General features: G+C 44.4%; 1 protein-coding gene across 1 annotated transcript in view; it reads left to right on the forward strand.

The window, feature by feature from the left end:
* The window catches only part of COG3 (component of oligomeric golgi complex 3), a 343588-nt gene that overhangs the window by 231721 nt on the left and 95930 nt on the right, over positions 1-15937 (forward strand). The window contains exon 17 of the mRNA XM_085621830.1: positions 4880-5000. Coding sequence (XP_085477956.1) covers positions 4880-5000 — 121 coding nt within the window. The remainder of the gene's footprint in view (positions 1-4879; positions 5001-15937) is intronic.

Genomic DNA, 15937 nt, shown 5'->3' on the forward strand with positions numbered 1-15937 from the left:
CAACACACCCACAACGGATGTGCATGAAGAGGACACTCCTTCAGGCCCCCCAAAAAAAGGGAAGACTAAACCCGCTACGAGGGCTGGGCCCAAACGGAAGAAGGGTGCCATGGACCACATAATGAATGGCGATTTGGGGAAGGGAGGTCCAGGCGGACGTTCAATCGAAAGGTACAGAACAACCATCTTGGGTGTCAAACTTGATGCTGGAACTTCAGTCATAAATAAGGGATATCATCAAGGACAAACTCAACGCCTTAATCAACCGGGTAGATAAGCTCACAACCTTGGTGGAGACTCATGTGGGCAAGGTAGAAGTAAATCACAGGGTGGGCGATTCCCCTCATCAGCAAGTGCTTCAACTTTTGTCTATCCATCCCATGTTCGATCACACCTCTGTAACTAACGTGAGCCCGTCCCTGCCAAGTCAGATCAACAGGGGGGATGCAAATAGAGATGTGAGCATTCCCAATAAGTCAACAGTGAAGGATAGTGCCCAGTGCCAGGGGCCTACACGGGGATGGGAGGTTGGTAACAAGCATAGATCCTACCCAGAAATGCCAACAGCCGGAGATAATATACAGCACTCTGGACCAAACCATAGAGTCCACATGGGGCAAGATCTACGAACAGAAGCACCAGAGGTGAGACCAGCCCTACCATGTATCAATCTCCCCCCGAACTCCACCCCATATGTTATGATTCATGTCAGAGTACCGGAATGAAGTATGGGGCAGAAGGAATATCACTTTGAACTAAAAAAACAATTCCATTTTTTGGCTGGCCAAGTAGCTTCAATTCTCGTATAAAGATGCAGGAGAAATTCTGTTCACTCAAAGGGTGGGATGGGTGATCCAGAGGCCGAAAGACCTACCCGATGATAGTATTGTGATCAATTTTGGAAACCCTTGGGTTGTAAGGGCCCTTCTAGACCGCAACCAACAAAGGCAGGCGGGTGGCATAAGCTCCCTCCCGTTGGGCTACTTTTACGCCCCAGGACGTGTGTCTGAAAAGAGACCGTGTTTTTTGCACAAGAAGGGTCCAGGCAGCAGATCAAACAAAGGACCATCTTGGGACAGGTCCAACCAAGCCCATTACTTTTTAACTTACCCCTTACAAACCGATTTGGGTCCCTAGAGTCAGTAGACTGACTAAAACCAGTACAGCTAACAACATTGGAATTAAAATCTAAGAGGGAGGTCGGGGGTCCTAGAGAACTATGGGAACCATCTTGGAGCCCTGTTCATCCCAGGCAGGAAACTGGACAGGACACATAGGGGGCTGATGGACCAAGAAGTGTCCAAAGCAAGGGAGTACAAGGGGCTCTTAATATTCTAATTACATCTGAATTACCCCCCAGGCCCACGCAGGTATCCAATGGACAACAGTGGGTGACCTTGGATCCTGCAAGCCCTGCAGCTGAATACTCTACTGTCGGGAATGACAAAGGTCCCTCGGCGAAGGAGCCCAGCTTCCCCCCCCTCAGCAAATTCATTGCACCTCTAAGTTCCAGGTACTATCATGGAACATCGCTGGCCTTACCTCCAAACTGGGTAATCAAGAGTGGGAAGCCTTTATCGATCCAAATGAAATCTGTATGTTTCAGGAAACCTAGGCTAGGGTGGATACACACAGACTAGGCTACACAACCTTTAGCCTAGCAGCCACTCATGGGGGTAGGGGAAGGCCCTCAGGGAGAGTCGGCATCTGGGTTGCCGTACACTTGGGGTGCACAGCAAAACAGATAGAGACATCCTCCCATGATATTATGTGTGTTCTTCTGAGTCTTCCGGCAAAAATCAGAATTACCCTGATTAATGTTTATTCCCTTCCAGTCGGTTACGGCCAGGAGTCTTCGACTCTTGATCAATTGTCAACCTTCCTGCTTACTATTCCAGATAACACTTTTGTGGTCCTTGGCTTTGATTTCAATTGCCAGTACGAACCTCTGAATGGCCTGAATGCAGGTAACCCCAGTGAGGAGGACCAGCACCGGGCCATTCCAGAGCCTAATATCCCGCCAACCCAGGCGTGGACCCCACTGGTACTCCAAATGAACACTCTTACACTGAATCACTCACTTAGGGCGTGTAACTGGCACACAAAATCTGACTCCCCGGCAAATTATACTTACAACAGACTGGGATGTGCCTCCATTTTAGATTATATCTTGGTGGACACAAAATCTTGGCACAAGGTAATAGATTTTAAGATTGCGCCTCGACACAATAGTGACCATAATGCCCTGATTCCATGAGATAGTTCCACCATGTCCCGAGAGCGTACCTGAAGTCCAATCTCTATCCGCTTCTAGGATAATTCTGACTAGTTGCAGGAGGAGAGTTAGATTGGGGGTAATTTGCCAATCACACTGTATCAAACTGCCACCCCATTTCTTCAGGCCGCAAAACAACTTAGCGGAATTGCTGATCCTTCTAGCACCTTCCCGAAATTGGTGATAATCACCATGGTTTAATAACTGCCACGGCAAATATCTTTTTCTCTATCAAAAGAACGAGAGCAGGGACTCTCCGGGCACCCTTGGTACAGTGATGACTGTCGCAAGGCCAAGCAGGCACTTATCCGAGCCATTAAATCCAATAACAGGTCATCAATAAAAGATAATAAGACAGCTTAGAAAAACATCATTAAATTGGAAAATTGGCATACAGGATAAGCCGGCCACATACTGCTTACTCATGGTACTCTGCAGCAGGCACATTAATCCTCCAGTATGTTTTGCGATGATTCAGACCTCATAAGAGAGAGTGGGCATCAATCTCCATTGCAAGTGAATCAACCACTTGAGCTACCTATCTCTCAGTATTGTGTTCTGAGATCAGCTGGATACACATTGACATCTGCAGCAGATACCCTAACGGCCTAACCTATGGCTGAATTGTGACCAGAAAATTAAGCCAGGGTAGCTTTAAAACTACATTTTTAGCTTTCAGTTTCTTTGGGGATGGGGCTAATAAATTAATAAAAGCATATGGACTGACTGGCGCTAGTAGGAATACTGCCACAGCGCCTCATTCTTGCTCTCCAACCAAATACTAAATATTTTAATTTTCAGCACTGGTTATCGCTAGAGCCTCTGGGTATGATGTCGAGGGAGACAAGGGAGTTGCAACGGAGATTCGGAGTTGCATGCAGAACAGACAGTGGCCAGAATGCTGCAAATAGAAAATAAATTTTTTAAACAACTCATTACCCCTAGTCATTTTTATCAAAACAGGTTCGAGCTGAAACAAACCCCATTTTAATGGAATTGATGTCTGCAGGTCTTATGCGGTCTCTGCTTTTTTATTCAAGACTGCGGGCTGCAGAGCCGTGCCTGATTATTTTAGGCACCATAATGACTACTCTGTCGTTCGTCATTTTTTAACGCTCTATTCTTATGAGTACTCTGTCAGCAGACAGCGATTTTAGATAAAAGCACACATCTTACAGTACAATTACATTGTCATTTTCAACCTAGTTATTCATGTACTATATACTTTTTAAAGTTTATGTCGTCAGTGTTATCAAAGAGTTGTCAAAGATTCTATTTCATATGCTAATAGCAATTGGTTACCCTTGAATAAGATGTTCTTCCTCACGGTCCCACTCGCAAACCGTCCTTATGCCCGACTTCCAGTGCTGCTCTGGTCCCACTGGTGTAAAGCTGCCATGAAAAGGATGCTTAAGCTCAAACTGTGCAGCAGACCGTGCAAACTCTACCTGGCACTGTTCGAGGCATTTATGTTCTTGAAAAGACCTACCGAGAAGCCAAATAGAGAAATTATTTTTTAATTAATACATTTTTCTAAATGATGAACTACCCATTATAGATTCCTCCTAACATCTTATTCTGGCAAATAGCTACCAAAGTTCGAGCAGGAGGAATTTGAGTTCCTTTGTTTTTCACTTCTTTTGGCAGGCTCTTTTGGTTCCAAGGATTTGCAGTTGGCAGTACAGATGTATGAATGTCCAGCTTCAAGCGACCATCTTCTTCCAGTTTTTTTAGATTTGTTGTTATTAAGGAAGTGTTATTAGCATCTGTTTTCCCTCCTTGTGGGTTAACAATTGTTTCGATTGGTAGAATTATAGGTCTGTCGCTTTTGCACAATAAGTTTGGTAGTAGTAATCCCTTTTGTTTACAGTGATTGGAAACGAGAGAAGTGGAGCATAAAGTGCTATATAAGAGTCTTCTCCTCCTCCCCCTCTCCTTCCTCCTCCCCCCTCTCCTTCCTCCACCTCCTCCATATTTCCGCCTCCCCTCATATTTCCGCCTCCCCTCATATTTCCTCCTCCCCCCTTCCTTTTCCTTCCTCTTCTTGCTTGAAGTTGTAAGTGATATTAAATACACAGTGCAAAGCTCGAGTTTTCTATGCTGCCACTTGGAACTCCAAGTTGAGTTAACCATCTACAGATTTAGATTTGTATGCCCCTTCCCCCTCCCAACCAACAAGTATCCCATTATAAAATGGTGACTCGGAGGAGCTGGGTAAGTGGAGAAACGTCATTGCGGAGTGAGACCTCTTCTTCGATGCACACCTCCTTCAAGCACTTTACCGAGGGACATAGTTCTCATCAGTGCATCCAATGCTGTGGCTTCGGGGAAAGGGTGTTAGGGGGGCAGTTCTCCCCAAGTTATAGTTATTTTTAAGAGGCCCATGTCCTCGATTGCTTTAGCGTCCAACCAGCCCCTTCCTCGTACCCTGTGCAGTTGCTTTCCCTGAGAGCTAAATAAAGAAATCAAATGCATAAACTTTCACAAAATGTATTCGTTTCACGGGCACTAGGACGAATCCTTCTTCAAGTCCTGCCTGATTATCTACTTGCCTTTATCATCGTTATCATTCACGACTTAATTACGTTTTTTTTTCTGTTACAGGCACAGATTGATGGACAGCTTTTTTTAATCAAGCATCTTTTGATTCTCCGTGAACAAATTGCTCCTTTTCACACTGAATTCACCATTAAGGAAATTTCCCTGGACCTTAAGAAAACAAAAGGTACTGCAACGTGGTGCTCGTTGGAGCTGAGTAGCCGAGGCCTACACAGCCCTTGACGTGCCCTGTACAGTTTGCGGGATTATTTTATGTTCACCTGCAATGATCTGCTTGTTAACTAAAAATAGAAACGCCAATTGAGTAACATATCTTGCTCCTTTTGCATGCTGCAAAAAGACATGCCTCATTAATGCTAGCCAAATATAGTGCACTAGTTCTTTTTTTGTAGCTCCTTTTTCCCTCTGCTGTCTGCACCCTTTCACCAGTCGTGAACTGTAGTTTCCAACTAATACTCTCCTGCTGACCTTTCCTGTTGATGCTCAAAGCTGAGCCGTTTCTGTTCAATTTACAAAAGCTTTCTCATGCAGACAGACTCAGGTGCGGGGAAGGGGGGGGGGGGGGTCTGTGCCGTATTCTGTCATTGTATTGTCCATACAGTGATGACCTTTTCATTTTCTGGAAACCCTGGTTTGTCTCCTGCTTTGTGCTTGCTTTCCTCCAAATCTAGGTACTTTTGTGTCCCAGGTTCTTATGGTCCTGTTCCTCTGTTGCCACTCTCTGCCCCCCCCCCCCCCCCCAAACACCATCACAAGAAGGGGGTGTTGTTTGTGCATACAGCATTTGCCAAAGGGGCTTTTAGTTGTCTCCAATTTATTCCCACATCAAGCATCTATTTTTTCCACACCACAACCGTGAAGCTGATTGCGGGAGGGGGTGATTGAGGGGTTGTTTGATTGGCTTACTGAGACCAACTTAAGTTGGACTCGCTCATTCTCATTTTTGGATGTTCTCTCATCAGGTTCCTGACCCTCACACAACTGATAGTGTAGCCCCCATTTCAGATTCAAGTAAAGTCTAAAGCCAAGTAGCAGACCCCCAGCACAGGGCAGACCCTTAGTACTCTGTGCTGCCAGTGTCCAGACAAGCATATTTTGTCTACACACCTAATTATTGATTTGAACTGAAACATGGAAGTGATGTGCAGAGTTTACAGTTTTTCGAAATCTCTAGGGAATGATTGAAATATGCACCTTGTTCCATTTTCACCTCAAGATACAAGAACTGTTTTAAGATGCGTGCCAGCAGATATTTCATTCTAATAAAGTATTTCTTGTGAATTGTCCAAATGTTGATTAGAGTGTCGTCTTTCAGTAGGACGGGCTTTAAAATATAATTTATTCAGTATGTTCACACTTTATATTTCTACATATTCAGTTGATACCAAAGTTAAAATTAAACCAATAAAAAAAAACACAACTACAGATTGTCTTTACGATCTGCCTTTGGCCGACCCCATGTTCACAAAAGCTATAAACAAGTTCGTCACAGCCTTCACTTACTCCTGCAGTTACAATAACCCTGCCTTTGAGTGCTACATTTTATTCATTTGAAGGATGGATTTGGTAGGTCGGTAATGGTCTATCCTGGCCTGTGTGGTAGTTTTAAATTGCAGATCGCCTGTGTGTGGGATTGTGGATAAAAACAGCTGCCCCTGCCAGCTGAACGCCATTGGAAGGCAGTCAAGAAGAGATGGGGTAGGGCATGAGCCACAAGCAAAGGAGAAAGGCTAACTTAGACTGCGTGTTGCTTGCTGTTAAAGTAAAAACCTAAATCTATCTGCTAGTTATATTTTGTTGCATTTACTTACAAACTTATCTTTACTGTCCATCCTATTCTCTTCTTTACTTTCTGCATGTGGTTTCACCACTGACATCAGATACATATCGGATTCAATTGCATTTGAACATTTGATAATACCTTTTTGTTTACATAGAGGCTGCTAAGGCCAGAGGGTACTGGGTAAATATGTCCTTATGGTGTTGATTCTCTGGCTGACAAACACATTTGTTTCTGTGCCTTTTTAATGGACAAATATGTCTTGACAGCCAGACAAGTGTACTTGCTGGTAAGTATTGCACCGTTGCTGAAAAATGAAGCTGTTATCCTATAAAGATGTTTCTGGCTACAGTAAAAGTAAGCTTTAGTCACTGAAAATAAGATGCATTGCTAGAGGCAACCTCAACAGGAAGGAGCTAACAAGTAAAATGTTCACATCAGTCTTCTAGTACCAGAGTAGTAACATGGCATGAATAACTCTTAGCACCCAACACATTACACAGACCAAACACACCTCTCACACCCACCCTAAATACTCAAGCTACATGTACCCCATACTTATCTCAACAAACGGCACAGTTAATTGGTAATTGTCAGAAACACAAGCTGAGTCCTAAGTTGATGGCTGGTTTGGATCTAGGGAAGAAGTTTTTTTGTTTGTATGAATATTTATAATTCAAATGCTTCGGATTAAAAACATATGGTGCTGACCTATTTGACGCGTAATTGGACACTGTCATTAAATTCAGTGTATTTTACTTTAGCAGTATATAATTAAAATTGGCACCATAGGATAGTTAATCTATTTTTCACGTAAAGAGAGAATATTAGTAGTACCTGACAGTCTGTGCAGTATGCTACAATCAAAGGTTAGAGGTGTACATCACACTGTGGTTAATAGTGATTGCTTGATAAATGTAAAATAAGTCATTTAATTTAAAACATCAACATACTCTGGAGCTTATTGTTCCAAGTCTACTAGATCACAGATTTGGACAGCATTTCTGCTTGATATTGCTTATGGTTGGTCACGTTGAGGTCATTTCATTAGTCATTAGATTTCTGTTTTTCACAAGCATTTTGTTTTTGTGTGGCTGAGGCCCTATTGTAGAGATGTATATTGATGTGATGTGTTGAGAGTTCTTGGTCTTTGAGGTGGGTAAATCATAGAAGTATTACGTTTATCAAATATTAGTAAGAGATGACTAGCTCGAGTCCAAGAACAGACTGGTAGTGCAAAGAAAATTAACTCCAACACATTTGCTAGTTTCTTTGACTGAGTTAATTCATCTGTAATTATTCGTCATTACAAGAACGTAGTTAATCACACATATTGTCAAAGTTCCTAACTGTACTGCGTGATAGCAGCATATATTGCAGCAATTCTTACAAAAAGGTACAGAATATTTGCTCTTTGATTTGTGGGTCGCTCTAACAAACAAAACTTCACTATAGGCCACAGCCTAACCTGTGTTTACTACATAAATTCAAAATACCTGTTTGGTTGTCTTGCTTGATGATGGGGATATGTGCTATTTCCAAAGTCTATGCCATTTGGATTGACAACCAGAGATTCTTTTAAATATTTATATTGAGCTTGTAACGGATTAGAACAAAATATAAAATCTACAAACCGGACCGATATCCAGGCGGCCAGAGATTACCCAATCAGAGTGACCTACTGCAAATATCAAAGGCTTTAATAGTCGACTCATTTCCTCCCTCTCTGATTTTGCAACACCACTTGAAATCTCTATGCTGTATTAAATTTCTCAGCCGTGATTTTAATGGAATGCTAGCTAGCCTGGTGCCTTAGTTCTAGCTATGTGTAACTACACAAGAATCCAGCATGGCATTGTATCATTTTTATCGAGAAATGCAGTTTGTGGAGTGTACAGCTTTCCCGTAAACTGGAAACTTGCAGGATGCTGTTTACTCGATGTCATTTGCATAGTTTTTGTCCCATTGGGTATGCGTTCCTCATTGGCATTCAGTGGACATGTTTTACCGAAACAAAAGTCCACAATGTAGTCTCTGCACCTGTGGATACCGAAGTGTTTCTGTTAAGTGTGGGTGCATGCTTGGTAATTGTAATTGAAACGCCAATGCCTTTCCATAAGAATGCAATGAAACAAAAGGTAAGAAAGAGCAAGCGCTCTGCGGAAGTCTGCCGTTCCATGGGTGAAACACTATCCGTAGAGCATGGAATGTTAATAGTTCAAACAAAGACACATTTTGCTCAACGTTTTCAAGTAGATAGTAGAAACAAATGCTTGAAGCCACAAGTGAGTAGGCACAAAGCATTATTGTTTACATTACAACTGAGAATAATTTCATACACATTTTTATTGTTGAAATCTAAGACTACCTAGTTGAAACGTGGGATGCTTCCTAAAATTGACAAAAATAGGCAAACATGGTTCCTTACCATTTTCATTAAGTCCAGTATTGTATGTTTCCATGGAAGTGAGAGTGCGAGAGGGTACCATTGGCACAAGCCTGCACCTTCAATCTAATTTTTTTTGCCCACTTGTGCATGGTTTATCAACACAAAAGAAAACTGGCACATCTTTCTTCATTAATTGTATTTCTTCTATAGAGATTTCATCATAGTGCCTCTATTGTGATAGTTTTAGATTAGAATTATGGGGTTCGCCAACAACAAATGTCAGTTTGGATGCTGCCCTGACATTGCTTATGACAACTGAGCCTGCACGAAGTGCACCTCTTGATTGCCAATGCCATTGGAGCTTGCCAATGCCATTGGAGACACTCACGGGTGGGTAGTGCGCTTTATAAACTCTTGATTGATTGTGTGAGGAATATGCATTTGTGACACAGTAAAGGAACTTTCTTCTGATCCATGTCTACTTGTTGACCGCAGAAAACTTCCAGTTCTTGCCCCATTTAGTTTTTAATTTAGCTTCATTTGATTTAGCTCCTCCTTTCTGGTCAACCACTCAGACAGAGGGTACTTCCCACCCGGACTAGTTTACTCCACCTCCTAAGTCCAAGAAGCAACATTTTTAAATTAAGACCTATTGAAATGGTTGCTCCTCTTCAAAGTGGTTCAGAAGTGCTAGTTTGACTCGGCTCACCAACTTAGAAAGATGAGCTTGTCTTGCTGGAGTTTTCATTTTTCTCATGGAAATTCTCCTTTTGCTTAATAAATACTAATATTGTGGGAGTTTAGAACTGACGGTGCTCTTTTGAGCTCTTACCTTCACCTGCTACCCATTTTGCTATGAAGTGTGTCTACCCGTAGTTCTTCCTCCTTGATGCATTCTGTTGGACTTGGCCCTTTTTGCAGGGTCATCCCTAAACTTTTTTGCCTTCCTCCTGTATTTTTCCTGACCTGTTGTTGGCTGATTTATGACTCTGGGCACCTTGCCACTGCTGATCAGTGCTAAGGTGCATATGCTCTCCCTATGGTAAAATGTATACATTGATTGGTGTCCATGATTGGTTTATTTGGTTTACTGTCAGCCCCTAGTAAAGTGCACCAGGAGTGCCAGGGCTTGTAAATACAAATACCGCTGGTGGGCTTGCAGCACTGGTTGTGCCACCCACAGAAGCGGCCTAGTAAAATGTGTCTAAGGTCTGCCACTGCAGAACCTGCGTGCAGTCTGGTACTGTCGCGCTGACTGCGCAAGTGCACCCACTTGCCAGTCCCTAAACCTTCCCTTAACTACATATTAGTCACCCCTCTGGTAGGCCCAAGGGCAGGGTGCATTGTAGGCATAAGGTAGGACATGCCCGGATGTGTGTGGCATGTCTTAATAGTGAATTACAGCCATTTTCGTTTTTCACTATTGAAGGCTACCTGCTCTCCATAGGCCAGAATGGGCTGCTGGAATTACTACACCCTGTAATCCCAGTGGACTCATAGAGCATGGTAGAAAGTCATGTTTAGTACGCCTGAACTCAGAATAATAAAATACTTATTTTAGTAAAGTTTATTTTAATATCCTGTGTTTGTAAATACTACTTTTAGAAAGTTAGTATTTACTGACCTGGCCATTTCAGTCCGCCTCTGCGCTGTGTGTGTGTGTTCTGCCTAGCAACAGTAAGGAGCAGGGCTGGGGAATTCCAGGGGACAGGCTGGCTGCCAGGTGGTGGGAAGAGAGATTACACCAGGATGGGTGGGAGGAGTACACCTTGACTCTTGAATAGACCTGTGCTCTGCCAGCACAAAGCCGGCTCCGCCCCCTGTGGAGCGGCTGATGTCTCTGCCCTACTGCTGAAAGGAAAGCGCAGAGTCACCACAACAAAGTGCTCCAAAACTGGACTGAGCCAGGCCCAGACCCCCTGGCGCTAAAGAACAAAAGAATCACTGTATAAAAGTAGGAGCCTGGCTCCTAAGAAATCAGATCCTGTTTACGCAACGACGAACCTCTGCCTGAAGGAGAAGGACCTGGAGAAGCTGAAGGAGGAATACTGTCTCTCTGCCTGAGAGACTGGCCTGCAGTGGGTGCCTGTCTGCTGGAAGGAGAGGAAAAGACTTTGAATCAACTTGTGCTGAACAATCTCCAAGGGCTTGCTTGTGAACTTGCCCCCTGATCTGCGCCCCAGGAACAGTGGGCGCAACCTACCCCCAGAAGAGGAGAAGTAGCTGGACGCCATCCCGTGACGCTGATCCCCAGAGAACCTGTGTGCCTCTCCCCCTTTCTCTACACCGGGACATCTTGCCACCTGGGACTACCACGAGCACCGCAAGGACCTGCCTACCTGGTCCAAGCACCGCAAGTACCAGCCCCTCCAAGCCGTAGCTCGCAACGTGGAGAAAGGCACCTGAAGGCCTGTGCACCGAGCCCTGGCGACCCTGCGCCGTCAAGATCACCGCGAGGCCCTGTGCAGACTTGTGATCCACTGAAAAGCTGATCGCGCTGCAACGCGCTGTGGATTACCCCGGAGCTGCTTTCCCCTCCTCTGCCCTTGGTCGTGTGGCTAAGACCTTCTTCGGGTGCCACACGAAGCACCGCCGCCCTCTGACTGCGAGGGACGACACCGCGACGTGGGACACCGCTCCGTCGAAACCCGAGGCCGCCGGGACCATCCCGTACAAGAACAAAGGTATTTTGGACGATCGCGCTGAAAATACGGCCCGTACTTGCCTATGTACGAGCCGTACCTGCTTGAGACCTGCTGGGAGCTGTGCGCGTAATTACGGTCCGTACTTGCCTTTGTACGGACCGTCCTTGTCCCCAAAAGTGCCGTGGTTTGAACCGTGCTGCCTTTGGAAATAGTCTGAATTTTCACCATACTGTGTGCACCGTACTGCTTTTAAAATACTCTGGGTTCGCCACCGTACTTACATCTGAAGGGTTTGGAAACATATTGCCCGGGTGCTCACTTTGGAAGCAGCTTGTTTGATCCGTACTTCCACCTGAAGTATTTGTGCTTCGCACCGTACTGTTTGCACGCACTGTTCGCACCGTACTACGTCCGTACTGCACCGTACTGCCTTTAAATACACTCTGGGTTCGTCCCCCGTACTGCTCCTTGTTCGCACCGTACTGCCCTGCAACACACCCGTGTTCGCACCGTAAGGGTGCTTCAGTCGATGTACGGCGCGTCCCTGGCAGTCCGGACCGTACCGCATTGAAAACCATTGCCGGTGCTCACGCGAGAAGCGTGGTACTCGGCAAGCGTACTCCGGCTCACGCGGGAAGCGTGAGAAACAGCAAGGCACTGCAAAAACCTTGCCCAGAGCATCCCAAAGGCGCTATGAAGTGCGCATAAGACCCAAAGAACTTATTTTAAGTAGAACTGTGCCATTTTGGAACCTGTGGACTGCCTTTAAGCCTTTGAAAGTAACTGGATTGAGAGTCGCTAAGAGAACTGTATTTATGCAACCTGCCTGAACGAAAGCCTTTTATGTAAAGAATTATATTTTGGATATAAATACAGCCTTGTGTCTTTGTGTGGTGGGGAGGTGATTATTGTGTGGGACAACTTGAGCGCTTAACCTATATGCCCTCAGGAAATTTAGCCTGACTGCTCGCGCCACGTTAACTAGAGGGTGAGCAGGGGTTATTTTTAAATAGGTGATCCTTTGCCCTGACTTAGATGAAAAGGGTCCCTGCTTGTCGCAAGTGCATACCTGCGCCAACCAGAGACCCCGGATTCTAACACATTCTATAATGTGAAATCCCATAATGTTGATGACTCATTGATGTCCAAAAACACCTCTACTGTGGTGGTTCTGTGCTGTTGATTCCCTCCTAGGCCTTAGTGACAAGATAACAGCAATCTCTGGCAATCTTAAAATAGTTGCAGGTGACTCTAGAAGTTATTTTAGGCACTGAATAGCTCCTAAAGACCAAAACCCAGAAAATGATCAGAGGTTTTGAACACTTTCATACAAAATGTAGCATCAAGCACATATTTGATAGTATTTAACATTTTTCATCAGCCAAGTTAGCATGGTTGTCCTAATAGAACCTTTACTCCTAAACCCTTCTTTAAGTTAGGGCCTACTCTTAGGAGCAGGTTTACAGCCTCAGTGTCGAAGTGCATGTTTCTGCTTTACTCAGCAGCTTTGCCGTAATGTTGGAAACTATAGATTTGTGACAGGTGATGTAAGTAGTCTTTTGGTGGTGGATTCAAGAGATGGCTTGGGAGTGACTGGTATTTATACCTGGCACCTCCTTCTGTCCATTTTTGTGCTTCTGCTTCATGAAGTCTTAGTTTGGCTTCAGCCCTTCAAAACAATCGAGAATGAACCAGGAACATAGATCACCCAGACTCCCATCTGCCTAGAAGCCTAGCTGGCACTGCTCATTGGAACCATATTTTGGGGCTGGGGTATACTTTTACCTTGAGAATGAGCTCGGAGACTTGGGAGATAATGTTGATTAAGGTGCATACAGGACATAAGTGTCTTAGTGATCTCCTCAGGGAATTCATTAGTAACAGCTGACTGCTGATTTTTTTCAGTCTTTTCTCTTGGAGGCCAGCTAGAAAGTAGTGTAGAGACCATGCATCATTGGGTTTCAAATGATTGCAAGACTTCATATCTCCTTATTAGCATTGTGCAAAATGGAACTCTTCTCCGTTTCGGTTGTACAGCTATAACTTTATAGATCTTCTCCTTGATTTTAATTTGATTTGGCTTTTGATATTTATAAAGTGTAGGATCACCTTGTGGGTTTCTTTGAAAGATAGATAATGCCTAACTAAGAAAGACAGAAAAGGAACATTGCCATAAAATAAGGGTCTTAATGGCATTTCTGAAAGTGAGACCATGTTCAATTAGTCTTAAACGGATGACGAGATGGTTGTAAAGCTTAGCCACAAGGACCTTGAAAGGGACCCTAAAAGAGCCACCGCCATGTCAGGCCCACCTGACCCTAAGAATACTTAGCAGGAGGTGGCTTTCCAACTATAGAGATATAAGTGGTACATATTCTGAAATAGCAAAATTTCTCATGCTGGTAAAAAGTTTTATGAATGAGGAGGAGCATTCAAATTTTAATTTGAATACTTTGTTCAATATCGAACGAATTTCCGATGCCTCCTAACTGGAGAGACATTATTGAATTTCTTTAGATGGAAAATCTGTCTAATTACAGCATTCTGCTCTCTGCAATGTCTCAATGCTACTAGCAGGTAGACCGAATATAAACTGTTTGAAATAGTCCAGCTGAGAAAGATTAGTGCCCAGTTAAAAAAAAAAAAACACTCTCTTTCTCTCTTCACTGAAAAAAACCAAAGGTTAAAGTAATGTTATAGTTGGGTGAATTAGTCAGTGACAACTAACGTTTTGGACCCAAAAAACCCACAAATTCACCAGTTAGTTAACAGTGCTAACTATAACTTGTGCCCCGTCATGCACTGCTTATGACCTCACATGACATCACTTAGGAAATGTTCTGTGATATAATTAGGACATGACATCATCCAATTAGTGTGCTAGTTTGTTTTGTAGCTTGCATAGTGGCAAGCAACTACCATGTTACCTTTCTACTTATTTATTTACAGCCAGGATCCAGTTAATGGATATAATTGTTTACAAAACGCATGTGCTACTAATGCATCATAGATGTGCTGAGGTATTGAACACGTTATAGATGCTTACATTGAAGAGTAATCCTGTGTGCAGCTGACAGTTGACAACTTGTGTCCCTTATGTCCCACACACATTTTTAGGCTTTGTAGAAAAAAATTGCAACGGGGCAAATATTCTACATACAACATACTAAGTATTGTAAGCACCCTTTAGTTATTAGACAGAATTGTGCCAGCATGACAATTTCTCCATAACATAGAATACTGTGTGCACAAGGTATCTGAGAGAGTCCTTACCTTTGAATTTCCCAGGCATCAGACTGGATCAAGAAGATTTTTTAAGTAGTACCCCTGCGCACCGGTAGGTGACATCGATCCACTCCGCATCCGTCATCTGTGTCACCCACCCCAGAGTGATGTCGCGGTACCCATATACGCGCCACTCAGACGCGCTGACGTCATTTCTATTCTTTCTGTGCCAGCAAGCGCTGATCCACAGAAGAGCTACCCCTCTGTCGTTTTTTTATAGGAATTTTGTGACTTTTTGTTGACTGTTTTTTGAGGATTCTTCCTGGTGTGTCGAGGATGTCATCATGCAGGACAGGTTTTATCCCCTGCAGAGCTTGTCACCGGATAATGTAGGTGACCGATCCATACCTTGTAAGTCTGTGTTCCGATTGCCAGGCCATGGCGCCGAAGGCTTTGAGGGAGTGCTCCCTTGAGCAGCTAGCGGCCCAGCACGCAACTCCACGGAAGTCGAGGTCCTAGTCGAGAGGAAGTTCCTGGGATCTTTCAGAGTCCGAGATCCTTTCCGCCCCATTCACGAACTTCGGGACATTCAGGTAAGAGGCACTAGAAAGAGTAAGAATTCAAATCGCTCTTTGACTTCTCCATGTCTGTTACGACGAAGGAGCATCAGCATCCGAGGCCTGGTTCTTCGTAGCCTGTGCCTAGGCTGGCTCCACGCCTCCCTGAATATCCGGGAGCCTTAGCGACCCCCGCCCAACTTAAAGAGTTATATTAGGCCCTGTGCCTCACATTTGGGCTGCTAGACCCATCAAGAACTTTTTGGTCCCGTCAGGGTCGAGGGGGGCCCGTACCAATTCGACCTTCCCCGATGCCGGGGCAGATGCTCCCGGTGCTGCCAGCCCCATTATCATCCCCGAATCTGACACGCAACTGCGTCCGCTGATGCCGGCAGGACCTTTGGGTCCAAGATCAGATCCTGAGCCCTATTCCTACGGACTAGGCCTCAGGGAGGAGTGGGAGGAGTCGCTGGGCCCTTTAGAATACCAGCCATATGAACCCCAAAT

Source organism: Triturus cristatus, chromosome 8 (genome assembly GCF_964204655.1).
Source record: "Triturus cristatus chromosome 8, aTriCri1.1, whole genome shotgun sequence".
In the NCBI taxonomy this organism is placed as follows: Eukaryota; Metazoa; Chordata; class Amphibia; order Caudata; family Salamandridae; genus Triturus; species Triturus cristatus.